This window comes from Platichthys flesus, chromosome 11, assembly GCF_949316205.1.
Source record: "Platichthys flesus chromosome 11, fPlaFle2.1, whole genome shotgun sequence".
Lineage (NCBI taxonomy): Eukaryota > Metazoa > Chordata > Actinopteri > Pleuronectiformes > Pleuronectidae > Platichthys > Platichthys flesus.
In genome coordinates this window covers 1,390,595-1,411,027 of record NC_084955.1, presented here as the reverse complement: position 1 = coordinate 1,411,027, position 20,433 = coordinate 1,390,595, and the positions used below count along the sequence as shown (strand labels likewise).

The window sequence follows — 20,433 nt, the reverse complement described above, 5'->3', positions numbered from 1 at the left end:
AACAAGTATATGAAGAATTATGAACTGAGGAGTGTGGCTGCTGGAGTGTGGCAGGTGTTTTGTATGTGACCATGTGTATGAATGCTGGAAGTAACTGTTTGTCCAGCAGTGTAGGTAGATGTTTAGTGCTATGTAATGTGATGGATTTTGTAGAATATCTCACTCTCTCTGTCTTCAGAAGGTCATACAACGGAAATGACCATCAGACAGTTATCAGCTAAGGAATGTCCTCTTAATGAACCTCAAATGGCCACTTAATGCTCTCCCATGCAGACTTTATAGGGCCTCTTCTCTTTATAATATCGCTTATCATCTCTGCCTCTTCCCTCTCACTATTTAGTATTGGTGTGACGATATGTAGGCCCTTGAATTCCGACCCCTATTGACATGTTTTGTTTTGTCTCCTGCGTCACATTTTAATTTGTACTTTTGTACTTTAGGAAGATGCCCTGAATATCTATTAAACTGTCAGAATGTACATGTACTGTATACACACGACCAAACATACCATCAGTACGTGCATTAGATGAAATGAAGAACTGAATACCTGATCACTGAGCTGTGGTTCACCTCTCCCTCTATAAACATGGAGGGACATCTACTGGCCTGCGAGGGCACTGCCTTTCTCAATCCTCCCTTCTTACTATCTCTGTCACTTAGCTCTTCACTAACTTGCAAGCTCAAACATACACCACTGCCTGCAGACTTTGGACTCATGGAAACTAACTTTGCCCTTACATATCCTATTTCATGTGCATGGACACACTGATGTGGCTTGTTGTCCCTGAAAATAATGCAAGCGAACTCTGATTGCTCTCATGGTCAATTAGAAACCAGTTTTGGTTGTATGTTACACCTGTAGGGTGATAGAGCTTAACTCCGGAGCAGCATATATTTTGACTGGCCGGCATCACTCTCTAGGATTTTTCAGTCACTTCTTTGGATTAATACTTCAAAGTCCCCTTAAGCCGGTCTGTTTTGATCACTTGATTGGTAATTGTGCTTTTATTTTGATTGCCCTGCATTTCAAACATAGGCTTCATCAGGCAGTGATGTGAAGCGAAAGAGCTTAACTTGTTGAACTGACATCTCAAAGGCTTCGTGGAGTAAAAAGGAAAAAAGAGAAAGGACGACCCACAGGACAGGGATGTTGGAGGGGGTTGACTAATAAACTTTAACACAGGATTTAAAACTGCCAATTCACAAAGTGAAAGATTGAATTAAAATATGTAATAATTTTCACCGCCTTAGCCTCTGGGATTCCTAAGATGTGACCTCACGGACAATATTGTTTTCACACAGAGGACGTGAGGCCACGAGGAATGGGATTGCACATACTTGTGTATTGACATCAGCTTCCTCTCTCCCTGTGTGTATGGAAACAGACACGATGGGATGAGTTCAGAGGAAGGGATCAGGGACTGGGGGCGGTACGTGGTGGTTTTGGGGAACCTGTGAACCCCCAGATTGCTAAGAAACGGGAGAAAGAAAAAAGAATAGAAAGGCTTCTACAAACTTCTGCTTTTCCTTTGTTGTGGACACCACTACGATGCCAGTCCACTGACTAACATTCTATTGGTCATTCTTCCTTACATTTGCTTATTTTTTCAGATGAGGGCATTAAACTTCTTTTTCTGTAGTCTTTGTTTTCTTAATGTCCAATTTTGTGCATATTTATACAAACTAACCCTATTCACCTGATATGAGGCCCTTGCCTTACAGAAGCCAGAGCTTCATTCAACCCCTTGCACTCTGTCTAGGCGTAGACAGTGAGACCAATAACCCCACCTCCTTCATCTTAGTTTGTCTAGTCTCACAGTCAGCTTCACCCTCAGCCAAGCTCAACTTGTGCTGATGACCACTGTAACTCAGCCTCTCTTTTGGTCATTATTTCAGTCTGTTTGTTCTGTATAAATATATGACCCTCGTTGAAAGTGTTTGTGGATGTGGTGTTGCTGTGTCCAGCTCAAACAGCCCTGACCACAGTGATCCACTGGGCCCAGTCAAGGCTCACCTCTGTCAGGAGGCTGGCTGACAGGCTGTTCCCACTGGCCTAAACTGGAATGGGCTTCCCCTCGCTCTCTCAGTAGAGTTCTTGCAGCAGAAACTACTGTGGTTAGGCCGTTTTTGCACATTCAGACATTCAGTTGACAGCTGAAAAAACTTGCTTGTATTAAGCTCCCCTGAAGGCATGGACAAATTCATCTAGTGTGCTACATTAGGGAAAGACACTTCAATTATCAACAACTTTGTCTGTGTTTGACCAGTTGGTTCACAGACTTGATTTGCATGTATCTGTTGGAGTTAAATACTATTGAATGGGACTTGAATGATCTTTTATCGGAACCCTGATTTGAATGTAATATAAATTTGGCACAAAGTGTGACTTGCAACTTTTTTAAACATTTATTTAAGAATCTCAAATGGACTTTATTGAGGTAAAAACCAACCTACATGCACTAACCCTGACTCATTAACTGCCTACATTTGCATTACAACTAATTATGACTTCTCTCCTCTTCAGTGATGGATGCGGATGTTGAAAGCCCAGAGAACACCACAGACCTTTACATGCTGTCTGGGAGGCCTGAAGATGCAGACGAAGGCTGGATGTCCTGGGCGTGGTCATTTGTCCCAGCCATTGTAAACGTAGAGGAGGAAAGTGAGGAAGATCTCTACCAGCAGAGAGAGGATGGAAGCATCTCCAACAGCCCCCAGCAAAACACACACAAAGATCCTATTGTTTCCATAGGCTTCTACTGCACCAAGCTTCTGTCACCTTTAAGGTAAATAAGCTACAGTTTTATATAAAGGTTTTCCACATGTAGACTTTTTTTTTTTTAGAACAATGTAGGCTTTATGTCAAATATAGGTAAATTTCTCAGTATTCTGCATCAAGCTGCATAATGATGTGGTATGAATGTTATTGAGAAATGCTCTCGAAATAATAAAATGTATTTCAGTTGAACATACATTATATACTGTTGCAAAGAATCCACACATTTTCACATCCAAACAAACATAACAGTTTGGCTAGATGGTGAAGACGAAAAGGTCAATGTATTTAACTTTTTCTTTACACAAATGAGGCTTTCATGATAAATATGTTTAGCAGATAATGATATATAAGGATGATTAACAATTTCCTGAATTTAAGATATCATTGTATTATATTTTAATTTACGTTGCCTTATTACCATTTATTTACTCATACTGCCCACCCTACTTATATGTTGTGGTTATTTTAAGTTTGAGTCTTTAAGACGATTTGATCATTGACGTTTCATTCGTCTTTGTCTCTGTCTGAGGTACATGGGTAGTTTAACCACTAACTGGCGTCTGGGGTCACGTTAATGCCTTAAACATTATACATGGTAAGATGACTATTCGGAAATGGATCCCAAACTTTAATCCTGCTGGCTCACATTTAGAATGGTTGGAATTCATCTGTGTTTCCCCTCAGGTTCAGGCACCTCAGATCACATTACCAACTCTGTGTGTGTGTGTGTGTGTGTGTGTGTGTGTGTGTGTGTGTGTGTGTGTGTGTGTGTGTGTGTGTGTGTGTGTGTGTGTGTGTGTGTGTGTGTGTGTGTGTGTGTGTGTGTGTGTGTGTGTGTGTGTGTGTGTGTGTGTGTGTGTGTGTGTGTGTGTGTGTGTGTGTGTGTGTGTGTGTGATCAGCTAAGGGGAGGTATGTCTCATGACAAACAGACCTTGGTACTTTTCTAATAATGTTTAAACTGTTCCTGTATTGTTTGAGTTCTTTTAATCAATTAATTGCCTCTCATCTGGAGTAATTGCAGACAGCTGAAAGGATGGTTTTTTAAACGTTCTTGCCACTTTCCTACAAGGAAGTGTTTAGTTTGAGGGAATTTCATGTCTTTGAACAGCCACTGCCTGAACCTGAGTTTGACATGCACGTGAAATCAGAGAGGTATTTTTAGATTGCTGACGCATTACTCCTTAGATTTGTTTGATCAGAAAAATTGGCAGTACACTGCTATGACTTTTACACACATAATGCATAGTTTTGCACTTACCATTCCCCCCCCCCCTTTTAAATGTTTGCAAGCCTGCCAAATTCTCATTCAATGCCAGACTTCAAGCCTTATTTTACTTTATGAAACATTGAGTTTTATTTGGTACTTTCATCGGTTTCCACAATCGCAAATTTCTAGTCTTTTTTCTCTTTTTTACTTTTCTTCCATGTTACATTTCTCAGTAATTGATAGAAAGAAAAAACTATTCACTTCCAACATTATAACATTTTCAAGATGCTTCTTTCATTTATGTTGGACAATCATAGCCTTTAAATGGGTGGAAAAATAATTAGGGAGAGGAAGCAGTAGCAGCAGCCCTGTATGTTGCTGACCATATTAAACATTTGTGTCGGTGCGTCAATGCTATACTGCTGCTCTTTCCTGCCTGCTGTGTTGTTTTGGCCAAAAATGCCCTGCCAATCTAGTTTGGACAATGCCGGGGGGACCAGATTGTTATGGGATAAACATTGAGGATGTATGTCTATCTGATTGGTTTTAAATCTGTGTCAGTGCCACTGTGCACTTATGCTATGGCTGCTCCCAGGAACATTGTGGTTGGGGTGGCTCCTGCATGTGAGTAAACCATCAGAATTGAAAGAGGGGAAGGGAGCTAGGGTGAGAGAGTCTGCTCCATCACTAGGGATAATAAGGCACAGCTGCCTGTAGCTCTGCACCTGCTTCCTGTGTTCAAGTTGAATGGGTTTGTGCCTGCACAGTTCTACACGTACGTTTGTAGACTGGCCAACCTCAAAATCATCACAGCTATGTACTTTTCTTATTCTAGCCAGCTAGTTTAACCAAGCACTTTCTCTAAGTTCATCTACCTCCACACTATCTCGACACCGTATGAACAATTCCTATTTTTTTATCAAGTTGAATGAATTGTCAATGACCAGTCCCTTCCACATTATCATTTTTCCACTTGATGTTTTGAGTGCTTCAGACATTTTTTGATTGCCATCCTCAGTGAAGCCAGAGAGGGCCTCCCCTTAAAATCACAGCGGAGCGACTGTCATGTGGTTTGATGAATGTCTTGGCCTGAATCCAAACTTGGAAGAGAAAATAACCCAAAAGTCCCAAGGCTCCAGTCCAGTTTCTGATCTAAGAAAATGTCATCTGTACTTGTTTGGTTGTTATTGTTTCTGGTTTTAAGCATTATTTTTCTGGGGCCTCATTGTCCCTCACATCCAAAGAGTTACATAGCTTTTTCTTTTTTTTTTTTTCAAATCATGCATCTGTTTCAGCAGGGAATTGTGGGTACTCACACACACACACAATGGGTATTTCCAGTTTAAGTGTTGCTTCGTTGTGACATCTGTATTGTTGCTGCTGATCTATTTTGAGCTGAAACAATCTCCTCTTTACTCATTTAGTGCTATACATTTTTTATTTAGCTTTGATCTGGTTTGTTTTAATCGCCTAATCTTCTTTTTGAATCCTGTTTGGTTACAAAGCGTTTTGATCCAGGGCAAGCTTAGACCTTTTATTTCATATTGATTTTCTGTTTGAGTTCATCTCTAATCAGTCTGAGGAATATTAAATGTATCTGGTATGTCTTCCTTCTGTCTCAGCTGACAGAGACTCATTCAGAGAGCAGCTACTACAGTCCACAGAAGGTCAAATCCAGAGAGGTCCTGTGCCTGGAGCAACAGGGAATCACTATTGAGGTAATTATTTCCCTGTCTGCTTATAATTGTATGACTGATAGTGATTTACTTCTACTATTTAATTTATATTGCAACTTTTTATAGTAATTTGTCTGCATTGCATATAATAAACAGTAATTTGCTAAATAAAGATGGACAGCTTTTTTGTTTCAGTAAATAACCAACAGCCTCATGTAAGATGTTCGTAACTCTCTCCTGGTCCAATAACTAGCTAAAGGCGAATGTAAAAGTTTACATATATATTAGTTCATTTTGACCATCTGTAAGAGTAGAAACCATATTATGAAGTTGATTATTTTTGTAAAAAAACAACAAAAGACCACATCCAACACATTTTTGAAAAGCATTCTTGTTGCCCATCATTAGAACAGACAAACCAAGTTCACTGTCTTCTCTGTTTTACCATCAATATTAATATTCTCTTTCCTTATATACTTTTAGACAGGGGTTCCCTCCCTCAAATTCATTTATAAAGGCCATCCAGTTCAATAATCTGGGGCCTGTTGTGAACATATTGGAATCTTTGTTTGAATAGAGCCAAAGTCTGATCATTTCCGCATTTCCCCCTCAGTGTAGAAAACATTTTAAACCTTTTTCTCTGATAACCTGGTTGGAGTAGTAAAGGGTTTTTCGGCTCCTAAGCGTTCTACCAGATGTGAGAAATCGGAGATATTCCCAATTCCAATTTCTATAATTTATGCTTCTTCTTGAAGAGAGGGAAAGCAATCTGAACTGGGACCAAAAGTGAGAGCATTGAAAGGCAAAGGGATGGCTAGGAAAACTAAGCCTTGTAATTATTTTGTGGTGAAACGTAAAGGTTTATTGGCGTGCTCTCCTTTGAGCTGTCTGGGTAAAGCAAAGGCATGGTGAGTTCGGGACAACCCCACCTTGATGGTTACAGGGACAGCTGCCTTGCTACCACACACACATGCATATCGAGGGAACATGGGAGCTGTCTGACACCTTGTTTGGGATAAATACATAATTGAACCATAAAATGTATGTTTTATTGTGTAAAACATACATGTTTAATTTTGTGAAATAAATTTGTTTGGGGAATTGCAATGTTACTCATTAGATGCTGTGTGTTCTCTTTGGAGAAGAAATAGTTTTCATCTCCATCTGTTCAGTTCTGAAATACCTCATACTGTCACATCCTCCATTCAAACTGATTTACCTTCCATATAAAGTTATTAATATTTGTTTTATTTATTACATTTTCTGTTTTAATTATTTACTAATTAAAGTTTTTCCTTCGGTCTTTATTCTAGGTTCTGATGATGGGGGAGCCCTTCTTTGATTGTCAGATTGGCATTGTTGGCTGCCGTGCCCTTTGCTTGAAAAGCATCATGGGAGTACGAGATTTTGAAGAAAACATGAACCGAAGTGAAGAGGTAGAAACAATCTTTAAAATATAAGTATAGACTTACACCTAAACGGTGTCTCCTGCTGCATATAAGATATTTCAGAAGGCATTATGATGATGATAATGTGATTCGATTTGAAATTCATCATATTGAATAATTTAGCCACATAAAATACTGTGTTAACATCAATTTCATTGACACCAGTGTATTTAATCAATTGTGTTAACTATGCGTTTCAAAGGTCGTTATTATTAGCCAATATTGATATCCAATAGATTTGCGAAGATTTTGTATGTAGAATGAGCTGGTTTGTGTTTTTGCAACATCTGAAATAATATTAATTTTATTCTCTGAGCATCCTCTTCCTTATTCTTCTCCTCATTGTCCTCTTTGTCTTGCTTCCCTTCAGGATGCAGTGTTCTTCAGCTGTGGGGACAGCCTAAGCAGTAAAGGAATGACTTACCTGACCAACTCCCTGTTTGACTACCGCAGCCCAGAGAACAACGGAGTCAGGGCTGAGTTCATACTAGAGACTGCTAATCACAAGGTAACAAAATAAAATCTGTAACACTATTGTTACCGTCCCCCTGCTGTACAGAAGAATTGGTTGAAGTCCTTGTTGGTTGAAGATGCTATGTTTTCTCAGATTGAAATGTTTGTGCATACAGTGTAAATTGACTCAGACCATACATGAAAGATTCAGAGCAGCTCCACAGCTTCATCAGAAACAGTTTCCCTGTGGTAACTCCAGCCAATATTACAGTTTGTCTGTGACATCACAAATTCAATTCAGTTATGGTGAGAGAACTTACCACAAAACATTTGAAAGACACCCACAGACTAAACTATATGGGAAAATTAAGTTCCAAGCCAGACCAACTATCAACTCAACACACACCTTGCAGCTGGGCAGACATGCCTTCACAGTAGCTCCTGTGATCAACAGTAATACTCCAAAATAACCAATATATTCATTTAATTGCATTAATTAATTTAATAGCTGTTTTTTCAACAGCACTTGCAATTAACACAGTTCCCACTAAATTAAACACCAGAAATGCTTTGGGCCTTATTTACAACCCTTGCATACGCATCTTACCCATTCTGTGCGTTCAGATTCATGAGCTGACATAGACTATATAGAGCTGTTATCCTGGATCTTTGGAGCAGAGTCCAGTATTACACAGAAATATACAATAGAACCAAACAATCCCTGTTCAAGCACTGATCGCTCTTAGTTAATTATCCGACCTTCAATTTTTACCCCTTTTTTTCATTTCAGGCACTGTCCTCTTTGTCGCAATTACTCTCACTCATTGCATTAACCGCAACCGCAACACATTATCATTTTATCAGTGATATCACTGCTGTGGCTACCAAACAATCATCTTTTTTTCATCTCCAGCTCACTAACTAACACTTCGATGTCGATGTCACAAAGTCGCACTTCTTCTCATCAATTGATTACATAAGTCACCATAGAAAACCATTGGTCAGCAAGATAACTGATTATTTATGAGTAGCTTTGCATTGACCAATTTATGGAGTGTGATTTATTAAGGGAACACATATTGTGAAATTCTCAGTGATCAAGTAAATATTCATGATGCATCAACATTTTAAGACATACTTTCCCCTGTTATCATCTATATAAAAGCTCATCACTGCCAAAAAGAGATTAAGGATTCTTCCTCATACACATCACTATTGTTATGTTAAGCTAGTGGAAGTGACCTGATAAACAAGCACAGTTATTTCTTTGAGTTTAATCTGAAAAAAACAGCATTGTAATGTTTAGCAATATCTAGTGGTTTTTAATTAAAACAATAGATTTTTTTACTTTAATTTCTTAGCCTTACCACTATTTTAATTTTAAAGTCATTCCATTTTAAATCCCCACCACTTCATCATTTCTGTCAGTCAACCAGCTGCTGGTTGCAGTAAAGGGTTGCTATCTGAAGAGTAGTGTTAAAGCCATTATTCCTGATAACTCAGCTCACTTCATCAGTCTCACAGCTCTTATGTTGACTCTGCTAAGAAACGCTCATGACCCTCAATGAAGCAATTGTTTGGACATCCATCCATCCATCCATCTATTCATAGTTGATAGTAGAGGGGTCAAAGGTTTAGTAGTACCTCATTAGTGGTTTTGAAACAAGCTGTTGGCTTTGATCCAAAAGCATGCCAGAGCCATTAGATATCCCTTAATAAATATTACTCATTAACCCGCTTCTCTGATAAGGCTCCATTGAAATGTCTGTTTAGGGATCTAGTGGGTAAGTCTGGGGTGGAGATGTTAACTGACTGTGTGTCATTCAATTCCTCTTGTTCTTTTCCTTCCTTGTTCACTAATTCTCACTGTGTGCCATTGGTTTCATTCTGCAGTTGAAAAATACTTTCAATTATTGCTCAGAATAGGGTTAATAGCTAGACCTGCAGACAAATAAATGATGAATTATAACATTAAACATTTAGGTCACAATAAGAACAATGCAGAATGCATGTCAAATGTAAACACTAAATCATAATAAAATAATAAAACATAAATAACAGCACATTTCGAAACCCACATTATGAAGTGCTTCAAGAGCAACAACTTTGCAACCGGATAATACAATTAATTTCTGATTGAATAACAAGACAATAAAACGAATACTGTTTTGCTAGTCAAAGAGGGTAGTCAATAAATGTTGGCTAAATCAGGATAACCTCTCTTATAAGAATATATATCACAATAATCTTTAAGATCTCAGGCATCACACTACCGTATTTGTGACAAAAAAACTCAGATATAGAGCAAAGAGAGATTCCAAGAAGAGCGTTGTCTGAAAACTTAAACCAAAAGTTTTCAATTAAAAACTTATCCGTTAAACTTAAATTAGTGGTTTTAAAAGATGCACCCTGCTGTCTCATTAAATATTTCCATAACGTTCCACAATTTTAGTTTGAAAGTATGGGAATTGATTTCTTATTAAAAAGTCCCATCTTTAGTAGACACTAAAACCTGATAATAATAGGATATTAAGATACATATTTTCAGTGGCATGCATGCAGGCACCAGCTCAATAAGGGAAATGTTAAACAATTTTTTTGAAATAACACACAATAATGAACAAACTTAATATTTAGTTATTACTTTCCCATCCACGGTAACGTTTTGCAAAGATGGTAAATTATACTAAATTGAACATTTTCAATTTTGTAAAATATAAAAAATATTATATCCAACTCTGCAGACCAACCACATCATAACATTTTCAAATTGCTGATTAGACCCCCTTTTCCATATCCACTATGACCCCCAGTCCCTGCCACTCTTGAAGGCTATCAGCTTGTTTTCTACCTTACTGCTGAATGTTTACCTAACTCTGCCTTTGTTTGACAGGAGACCTACACGGAGATAGCGGGCATGCAGCGCTTTGGTGCTTTTTATATGGATTATCTCTACACAATGGAGAACAGCAGTGGCAAAGGTATTGTCTGATTCATTCCTTCTCACAGAGTTTGTTTGCTCACCTAACCACCTTACCTTTTCTTTATATCCATCTTGTTCTCCTGTTCTCTGACTTGTTCTCTCTTTTTCGCTCTGTCTACCTATTTTCTCTCGTGTGCGCTCTCTATTATGCCTCTCACTCTTCTCTTCTCTGCCCTCTGTTAAACAAGCCCCCTGGAGACTTGAGGAAAGAGCTTGTCTTGTTTGAGTCACAGCCACCTGGTCCTTGACCTTTCCTGTCCTCACACTCACCCCAAACTTACCTGGAGGGCAACTGTCAGAAGTGTTTAGTCTGTGCTGATACGTATTTGAGTTTCTTTCATCCCGCTGCTTGTTGAAACACTGTTTCTCCCCGTCTCTTTTACCTGTAAGCTCTAAAGAAACTGAATAGGCTCCTTTTGCCTAATTAGGTGTCACTCTCCCCGGTAGAGACCTTTAGACGGCAGGATTTTTTCATTCTAAGCAGCAGCACTCAAGAATGTTTATTCAAGACTGAATGATCTGAAGTTCCCATAAGAGATAAAACATTCTCTCTGCAGTTTGAAATGTTAGATGTGGCCCAACAATGTCTCTGTGCTTTAGTGTGGTTGAGCATTGCATGCTGCTACTCTTAATGGGACCCTGTATTGTGTCCAATTGCAAAAGTGTAAGGGGATAGATGTTTCAAGGATTTTATGCAAATAGGGAGTTAGATAAACATGCTTCCCAAGGTGTATATCACCAGGTAGTGATGATTCAGTAACCTTTCAACATAATAGAAAAAAAGGGGGAAATATTTGAACCAATTCAATAACATGAACAGAAATGTTGATGAATTAGTCTAGTCACCTGTGTCGTTTCACCTGCCTTCATCTTTCTTTCATTTTGCTTCTACCTGCCTTTCCCCCTTTCTGACTAGGCTATTGTTTCCTCCTGGTTTCAACTATAGATAATAATCTAAATTAAAAACAACATCGATACTTTCATACTGAGATATCAATGTCATTTCTGACAGCAGGATAAGTGTCAGCCTCTTCTCCTGTGGTTACCCTTGACAATTGGAATGCTTGTCTTCTGTTAGTGTTTCTCTTCTTATAGGATGTGCACCAGATACCGTGAAAATTCAAGAAATTATTCTCCATTGCCAAAAAACAAACCTAAATCTGAGGCAATTGGAATACTAACTGACACCTTTGCACTCTTACCATTGACTTCATATTAGGGTAAAAGTGCAGATAACCTGGGATGTTAATTGCCTCAGTTTTAGATAATTTCAGCCTCTTTCCATCATCCCACTGATCATTCTCATTTAGGCCTAATCAGAATCAGAATCAGAAGTATTTTATTGCCAAGTAGGTTTACACCTTCAAGGAATTTGCTCTGGTTATTGGTGCTAACAATGAACATAGAAACATAAAACGCAATAAATACAACATACATAGGAAAAGCAATAAAAAATAGAAAACCAGTATATATTTACTCACTGTTTTCAAATATTTTTACAAAGTAGCATTTATTTTGACATAAACATTTCTGAATAAAAATATATGAAAGATAAAAGATATAAAAGTGAAGTAAAAAGTGAAATGCAAAATGCAAAACAGTAAACAGCGTCCGATTGCAATATGCAATGTAATACAGTATAATATAATATGAGATAATGTGTTAATTTATTAATTTAACACATCCTTGAGGTGTGGGGGTGGAATAAAAGTCTGAGTCAGGTGGGGGTCCCGGGCCTTGTTGATTAGGCCAACGGCAGCCGGAAGAAGCTGGTCTTGTGGCGGGCGGTTTTGGTCCTGATGGACCGCAGCCTCCTGCCCGTGGGAAGAACCTCAAAGAGTTTGTGACCCGGGTGGGAAGGATCAGCCACAATCTTGCCTGCACGCCTCAGGGACCTAGAGGAAAACAGGTCCTGTAGAGATGGCAGATTGCAGCCGATAACCTTCTCAGCAGAACGGATGATACATTGCAGCCTCCTTTTGTCGTTAGCGGTGGCAGCAGCGAACCAGATGGTGATGGAGGAGTGAGGATGGACTCGATGATGCAGGTGTAGAAGTGCACCATCATTGACTTTGGCAGGTTGATTTTCTTCATCTGCCGCAGGAAGAACATCCTCTGTTGCCCTCTTTTGGTGATGGAGCTGATGTTCAGCTCCCATTGAAGTCCTGGGAGATGATGGTGCCCAGGAAGCGGAAGGACTCCGCAGTGACGACTTGGGCGTCTCTCAGGGTGATGGGGGTGGGTGGGGCTGGGTTCCTTCTGAAGTCCACAACCTTCTCCACTGTTTTCAGCGCGTTGAGCTCCAGGTTGTTCTGGTCACACCAGGTCACCAGATGGTCAATCTCCCACCTGTAGGCGGACTCGTCCCCATCAGAGATGAGCCCAATGAGGGTGGTGTCATCCGCGAACTTCAGGAGTTTGACGGACTGGTGACTGGAGGGGCAGTAGGGCTAATCTCAGCCAATTCTCAATGAAGAAGGGAAGGGGAAGTACATTGCCCATTGCCCTTTATAAATCTCCATATTTCATGGGGAGTTCCACCCCATCCTCCAGCCTTTTCAGCTTAAAACATTAAATTCAAAGTATTGACTCTCGTAGTTGTAATTGGAATGTAATGGAAATAAAGCAAGTTTTGACCCTTTGTCCTCTTCCTCTCTCACTGCCATTCATCCACCCCCTTCTTTTATTTGTAATTTCTCCTTTTTATTGCTGGGGAGCTAAGTCTTTTAAGTGGACCCCTGGAACAGGGGCCTGCGATGAATGAAAGGACAGCTGTTATAGAAAAGTGGACAATTGGAATATTCATCAATCTAGTGGTTCACAGCAGTGTGATCTGGTCCCTGCTGCTGCATTTCAACGCTTACAAATAGTGGTTTAATGAAGCAGCATTATAAAAATGTATTTCTGACACACAGATGATACTATGCTATACTTATACTGAAAATGTTATATAACAACTCATAGCTCTGTGCATGAAGTACAATAATCGAAATGTCTACAGTACTTTCTACTTTTAAATTTTACTAGAGATAGGAGAAGAATCTTCATGTTTGTATCAGCCTACTGTATATTATATATATTTTAGATATTTAAATATATCTTACTATGTTTGTGTTCATAGGCACCCAAGACTTCTCAGTGGTGAATATGGAGGAGGTAGTGCCACTTGTTCAAGAAACATCCATAAAGAGGATGGTGGTTGGACCTCTGGATGTCAGGTTGCACAGCAGTGCTGTCCACCGCATCCTCAAGATGATCACCTGCTCCATGGACCACGAGTATGAACCCTATGATAAACCCCAGCAAGGTCAGACATCTCATTCTAACATCTGCTCTCTGTTTTAGTGGACTGACTTTACAGCTAATAGTCAGGTAGAAACTAGTAGTACACTGTAACTAACAGTTCTTTACACTTGACTTACACACTCTGGAATGCTGTCGCTTAACTTGCCTCGTCTTTTCTGCTCTATTCTTTGGTCTTTTACTCTATTCTTTTCTACCGCATTCTTTTCGGACCATAATCAAAAACCGCAAACTTCTGCACGTATTCTCATCATATTGTTATTTCCTTGCACAACTCATCTTTCAACACACAGCTGAACATGAAAGTAGTGGCCTTTTGGACCACATGAGGGAGGTTAAGCCTAACACCTTTGTTAGTGATCATGTCTGCACAGCTATTTGTGAGGTCATTCCTGAGATGTTGTGAAAGAACATGGAATGTGCGTCTGTGTGTAATATCTGTAGCAATAACTCTCATTTTTGCGAAACGATAACATCCGTAGGTTTCGGTTGTTTCAGCATCTGTGATAGATAATAGATGATGGGATAATTATGAAAGAGCTTTTGACTAAAACTGGGTAGGTCACTTTGTTCTTTTATGATTCTATATGTGTCTGTGCTCTCTTGCATTCTGGAAAAAGGTCAGTATAGTAAGACTGAGGGGGGAGGGCAACTGCAAAATTGAAAGTAGAAAAAAAAGATGAAAGCAAAGTAGCTAGGAGTGATAAAGTAGCACATGCCTTATGTATTCTGCTGAATGATCCTTTCCTCCAATTTTATGCATTTTGAGTACATTAATATTTTATTTAGAGTTGCAGAACTTTTCAGTTCAAACAAAAACATCAGCCTCATAAATCACTAAGAAATGTTATATCAATGTATTTTTGAAATGAGAAGTAGATATTTGCCATCTTTACTACCAGTGTTTGCACCGATATCAATGAGCTGCTCTGAACTCGTCATGAAGACAGTGTTGGTGTGCTTGTCAGGAGGTCAAAAAGTGACTTTCTTTTTACTCATCTTATCCCCTCTTTCTCTGCTCCTTTTCCTACCTGCCATGAGCTAAGGAAAGTTTACTTTCCTTCCAATAACTCACTGTAAGTGGAAGGATGGTGTTTTTTATATTATCTTGCTCTACTTGAGGCAAGATTTTCAAACTTGCAAATAACTTAGTGTGTTCATTTGTGTGGATGCTTTTTATAAATTATTATATGATTATAGAACAATAAAACAATAGAACAATGACGTTGAGAGTCAGATCTGTGAAGTGAAACAGTATAGTACAGGGCATGTTTAGACGGCAACATTTAGTTTATGCAAGCCTTCAAACAAATTATATTTAGATTGAATCTGTGTGCTTTTGATAGGGTGTGTTCGTATGTATGTAACCATGCCCATGTGAACCATGTGAGCTGCATGTTTGTTGCAATTTGAATGTTGACTGTAGATATTGACTGGAGCCCTTGCATATGATTAGATTGGACATGGCATTGCCAGATGAACCTGATGCTGGCTGTGGCAATAGGCCAAATATCAAAACAGCTTTGGGTTTATGTTCTCAGCCCACCTTCGAGCTGGGAATGTAGCCCAAAAGAACATTTGCTGAACTGAATCAAGACTTGTCCTGGGACCTGAGCCATGGCCGATCAGTAACTTAGGGCTCAGGCTTTGGGCCACCTCAGCCCCTGAACATGGTTTAGTGGTTTAATGCTTTGGCCACTCCTTACTTTGGTTAGCACTGACCTTACTAGCCTCTATTCCATGTTGATTTGGTTCACTTCATTTTCTGCCTTTCCGGATGTTTCTGGTTATTGATTGAATGAGTGGTTTTATGAGAGGGATGAAACACAAAGCTACTGGGAAACAGGCACTGTAATGAATCTCTTGGAGATGTAAGTACTTTTATAGTGCTTATTTAATTTGTGTATAAGGTGGTGGTTTTTGTTGGCAAATACCTTTTTATTGTTTTATTGCTGCAGGCATAGAGGAGAGAAGAAACTGGTGTGCTTTACAACTAACCTCTTTCTCTGTCAAACAATCTTTGGTTTTCAAATCTAAGTGCCTTTTACCTTTCTCACTCCCTCACTTCATTTCAAATTATACACCACAGAACGCATACTTGTGGTTATATTCACTTGTTTAAAACAAAGGAAAACCACTTGTTTTTGTAGTCTTGTGAGGATTCTTACACTCTCTCATATAACTTCACAGTATTTTAAGATTTTTGTTCCAAAGCTAACATTTTTCTTTTTCGTCTGTCATAATCACAGAAGTGAATGAGGAGACCGATGGTCCAGTTAAATCAGAAGATATATCAAGCTTGGAGGAATTCATCCCAACGAGACTCACTTGTCTTACTCTGCTCCAAGTCTCAGTCACTGTCTCCATGGCAGAGTTCAACCTCCTTCAGTCACTAATGCCTGTAATCATGGGACACAAGGTAATGCACACAGAAATACTTCCTCATATTAATAATAACATGTATTAAAGACCTATGTTTTGGCTTTAGACTACAAGAAGAGAATCATGTTTGACATGTAGTCCCATTTTTAATCCATTGTCGCCCTTTTTATGTTTTGAATCACCCAGGCAGCACCAGGACCAGTCTATGTGCCAGTTTTTCAGCCAGTGCGTCCTCTACCTTCTGTGCATTTTGAGGTAGAGAGGGTGAATGTTGAACACTCAGTGCCCATGTATGCTCCAGAGTTGGTCAGCACTGTCAGCAGCCTCAGCCAGCCTTCTGACAACCTGCTACATCACTGCTATGCACACCTCTACCTCAAGGTGAGCAGAACAATATTAATTCTACTCTGATTCATATTGAGAAAACTTTCCTTTTCAAATCCCAGCTCTCTTTCATTAGGCATACAGCAAATACTACGCAAATTATTCCTGAGCATTTTTGAGTTCTTTTATTCAACATTATCAGTGTGGTTTCAAGTGAATAATTTCTACATTAGAGTTCATGTCCTACCTCTGCACCTGACTTTTTCTAACTGCTCAGTTAGATCTGTTTACTTCTCCTCAATTGTCAGTTGCTGTGATAAGAAGGTAATCAGATGAATGTTTTTATTATATATATATATTTTTTTGTTCAAACCTGTACATCTTGCATTTGTTTTGTATGTTCTTATTTTGTTGTCTTTGATATTTGAGACAGTTGAGAAACTATAGTTCGTGTTCGATCATGTGCATATAAATATTATTCTGCTACAGCACACTTATGTCTGTCCTTTGTTGTTTTAACTAGTAAATAGTTTTTCCTGTTTTGTTAATTCATTTTTTTCTCAAATGTTTTCCACCAGTTGCCACTGTTTGGTTTTCATGCAATGTACCGTTTTTTTTCTTATTTCTTATTTTTTCTTATTTTTTTCTTCTTTTCTCCAAATCCAGAGGTCAACCACATGGCCACAGTCTTCAGTGTAACCTTACATACCCCTAATGACCCTTTTAACGACCTTGATGACCCTCTTTCACATGGTCATAAAAATCTCACCACTGAGCTTCCTGATGAGAACCAGTCCATCTCTGTTCTATTTCATGGTTTTCACCTCAGAAAATGTATAGGATACTTCAGGCTTGTGGTGTTCAGCTGTGCCTTAACCATGTTTCTGTGTGGATCACATAGTTTTGACTTTGGTAGTGTGAAGTTCGGATGATAATATTAATTGTCAATAGACCGTTACTTAGATAAAATGTTAAAGCAAGTTAAGTGTATTCTTAAGTACTGTTTTGCACATGGTACTGCTTAGTTCATGAAAAAGCACATAATATGTGATATTTTTTTATTATCAGCCTTTTCCCATGAATTGTTCACATAAACACATTTGATTAATCCTATAATCATTGCAATTAAAGCTGGCAGGCACTTTTTTAACCCACTTTTTCTTTCAAATGTACTTATAGATAAATATGCATTAAAAAAATTATAATCTTTGTCGTAGAATAAATATATAAATATATATATATATATATATATATAGAGAGAGAGAGAGAGAGAGAAAGAGCAAAGTCAGCTAATCCGCTTTTAGGAAGCCTGGATAACAGATATGGAGTAATTTGGGGTTTGTTAAGATGTTTGCTGAATGTCATGCTGGTAGTCCTTATCACAGGGTCACTGCAGGGTTAACAGTCAGTTTGTCAGTGGCCAGGGATCATTCTGACCAATGACCCAATCAGCAGCTCTTTCTGCCAAAGCACTAATTCTACCTCTGGATTTTGGAAGTGAGACCATGACAGGGTGAAGGCCTTTGCAGCCATAATTCACCCCATTTAGAAAGGGATTTAAAAAAGCTACATGCTGAATCTGTGTTTTATTGATATTGGTTGTCAGAGTGAAGGTGTCTGTCTTGTGGGTAGCACTTGGCAATTGTTTTACTTTCCCATGCTTGTTGGCAAGAACACAGTCAGGCTGTATGTTAAACAAGGAGGCCACTTGAATAGATAGGCCTATCACAGTTGAAAACTGTCCATTTTAATAACTAAAATGTGTAATATGTACTTTTATATTATTACATCTATTGGCCATGTGTACAGTTATAAATTAATATGCATCTGGGTCTGTAGGAGCACAGATTTAAGCCGCGACTGCTCAGGTGAAGACAGGGTCAAATAAGTTTGGTAGTGATTGAAATGAGAGAAGAGAATTGTTGGTTTTGCGCTTCTCTTTTGTTTGCAGAGCTATAATATATATCGATTTAATTGATATACAATATACAATGCTGAATTTTCATGTATTTCCCCACTATCTTCTACTTCCAGGTGTTTGGGTTTCAGGCGGGCTTGACATGCCAGGACAGTACTGGGGCTTCCCTGCCACTTATACCCATTATCCCTTCCTTCAGCACTGCATTCTATGCAAAGCAGATTCAGATGCCTGCATACTGGTAAGTTTGTAGCTCTTGTACTATGGATGGGAACTTAAGTTGGCATGGATGCACGTATAGTCTGCTTTATTAAAAAAAAAATTATTAGATTGTTACTATCAGTAACTGAAATTGAGTTGTATTGTAAAATTAGGGGGAAAAATAATAACACGTGAAAGGAAAACAACAATAATTCATAAGCAGCTATTTGCACTGGCATCAACAGACTGGCAAAATATCTGCTACATCTTGCTGCTCACATAAAAGCCCTCCCAAACATAGAGTCTGCTCTCTTGAAGTTGACTGTCACTCCAGTCTGTTATTGAGTTGGACTTGTATACCTATACTTGTTTACTTTAATATTGTCCCTGTATAAGTAGTTTACTGTTCTACTGTGCAGAAAAACACAATTGGCTGAGGACATTCAGTTAGATCCCTGAACTGTGTTGTATCAAGGTGATTAACTTCTTGACTAATATAACGATCAACACAGCCATCAAATTAGAAACTAATGCAAATGTAAGGCAATTTTTTTGCTGTGTGATGACTAAACTGATTTGGGTAGACTCAACTACATGAATGGAGGGATCTATTATATTCTTGAAGTACCGAGCATTAAGCACAGTGGTTTTTTTAAGGTTTGTACTTTCTGTGCATATTGGTGCTTGGGAGTATTTATACGGATGTTTGGCTGACTGTATACAAGTATTTGTTATTGTGTGCGTGCCTGCGTATTGTTCTTTGAGTAACAGATTGCAGCCTCTTGTGGCCAGTCCATCAGTAGGTATTTGAAGTGATAGCTGAGACATTTCTTTAGCAGTCACTAGGGAAAACAAAGTCGGTGGGTAACAACTGGAACAATTTCTCACACGTTTGACACACATGAAAAACTTTTAAGAGGTGAAGAAAGGTTTGGAGTTGATGACAGGACATGAAAAGAAGTTGGAGGTGGAACAGTTGGAAATGGAGGATTTAAAGTAGATAATTGGAGATAGAATCGAAAGAAGAAAAAGGGGACAACTTGAGAAGCAGAATAGATGCGTAGATGAAAGAACAGAGGATGATAGGGATACTTTACAAAGGATAGTTCACACACACACACACACACACACACACACACACACACACATACACACACACACACACACATTTCTTTTAAAGCTGGAAACCTGTGCGAGAGGCACTACCAGGGGAATATGATTTCCACCCATTATTTTAGATTGAGACACATGTCTAATAGCTTTCAATGGTTCTGAATTCTCCTGAATTCTTCTCCTGGCAAACATTCTATACACTGTACAGTGGTCAGCTGGCTTATAGGGAACCATTCTACCTTCATTCAAAAATTGGAATTTGAGTGAGTTTGTACAGAATGCGATTCCTCGTGTACTCTTCTTCCAATAAGAGACTGCTAGCTGCTTGTTTGATCTCTAGTCCCCTCCTCTCGGCCCTATCTGCCTCATATAGTGGGTTCAGATGTCAAAAGGATGTTATTTTTCTTTCTGATATCACTAGATGTTTCTCCAGAGAACATTCCAGATCCATGACCTTCCATGGATTTTCTTTCAGCTGGGACCAGTCCTTGGGACTAATACACTCAACTTCTCATAGAGTCTCTGTGACACATTAAGAAATATGTTGGAAGCAGACCTGTGATGGAATACAGTATTCACAGGTCCACTAACAGTAACAATCAGGAAACCTTATCCTGGTGTAAGATGTTAGTCTACGTGATGACA

General features: G+C 38.9%; 1 protein-coding gene across 1 annotated transcript in view; it reads left to right on the top strand.

Moving 5' to 3' along the window:
• LOC133965264 (intermembrane lipid transfer protein VPS13B-like) overlaps positions 1–20,433 on the top strand; it is a 304,206-nt gene that overhangs the window by 34,927 nt on the left and 248,846 nt on the right. Inside the window, 10 exon segments of the mRNA XM_062399726.1 lie at positions 2,525–2,767; positions 2,770–2,786; positions 5,610–5,705; positions 6,977–7,099; positions 7,482–7,619; positions 10,458–10,545; positions 13,669–13,854; positions 16,100–16,269; positions 16,419–16,613; positions 18,591–18,715. Of these exon segments, the coding sequence (XP_062255710.1) occupies positions 2,525–2,767; positions 2,770–2,786; positions 5,610–5,705; positions 6,977–7,099; positions 7,482–7,619; positions 10,458–10,545; positions 13,669–13,854; positions 16,100–16,269; positions 16,419–16,613; positions 18,591–18,715 (1,381 nt within the window).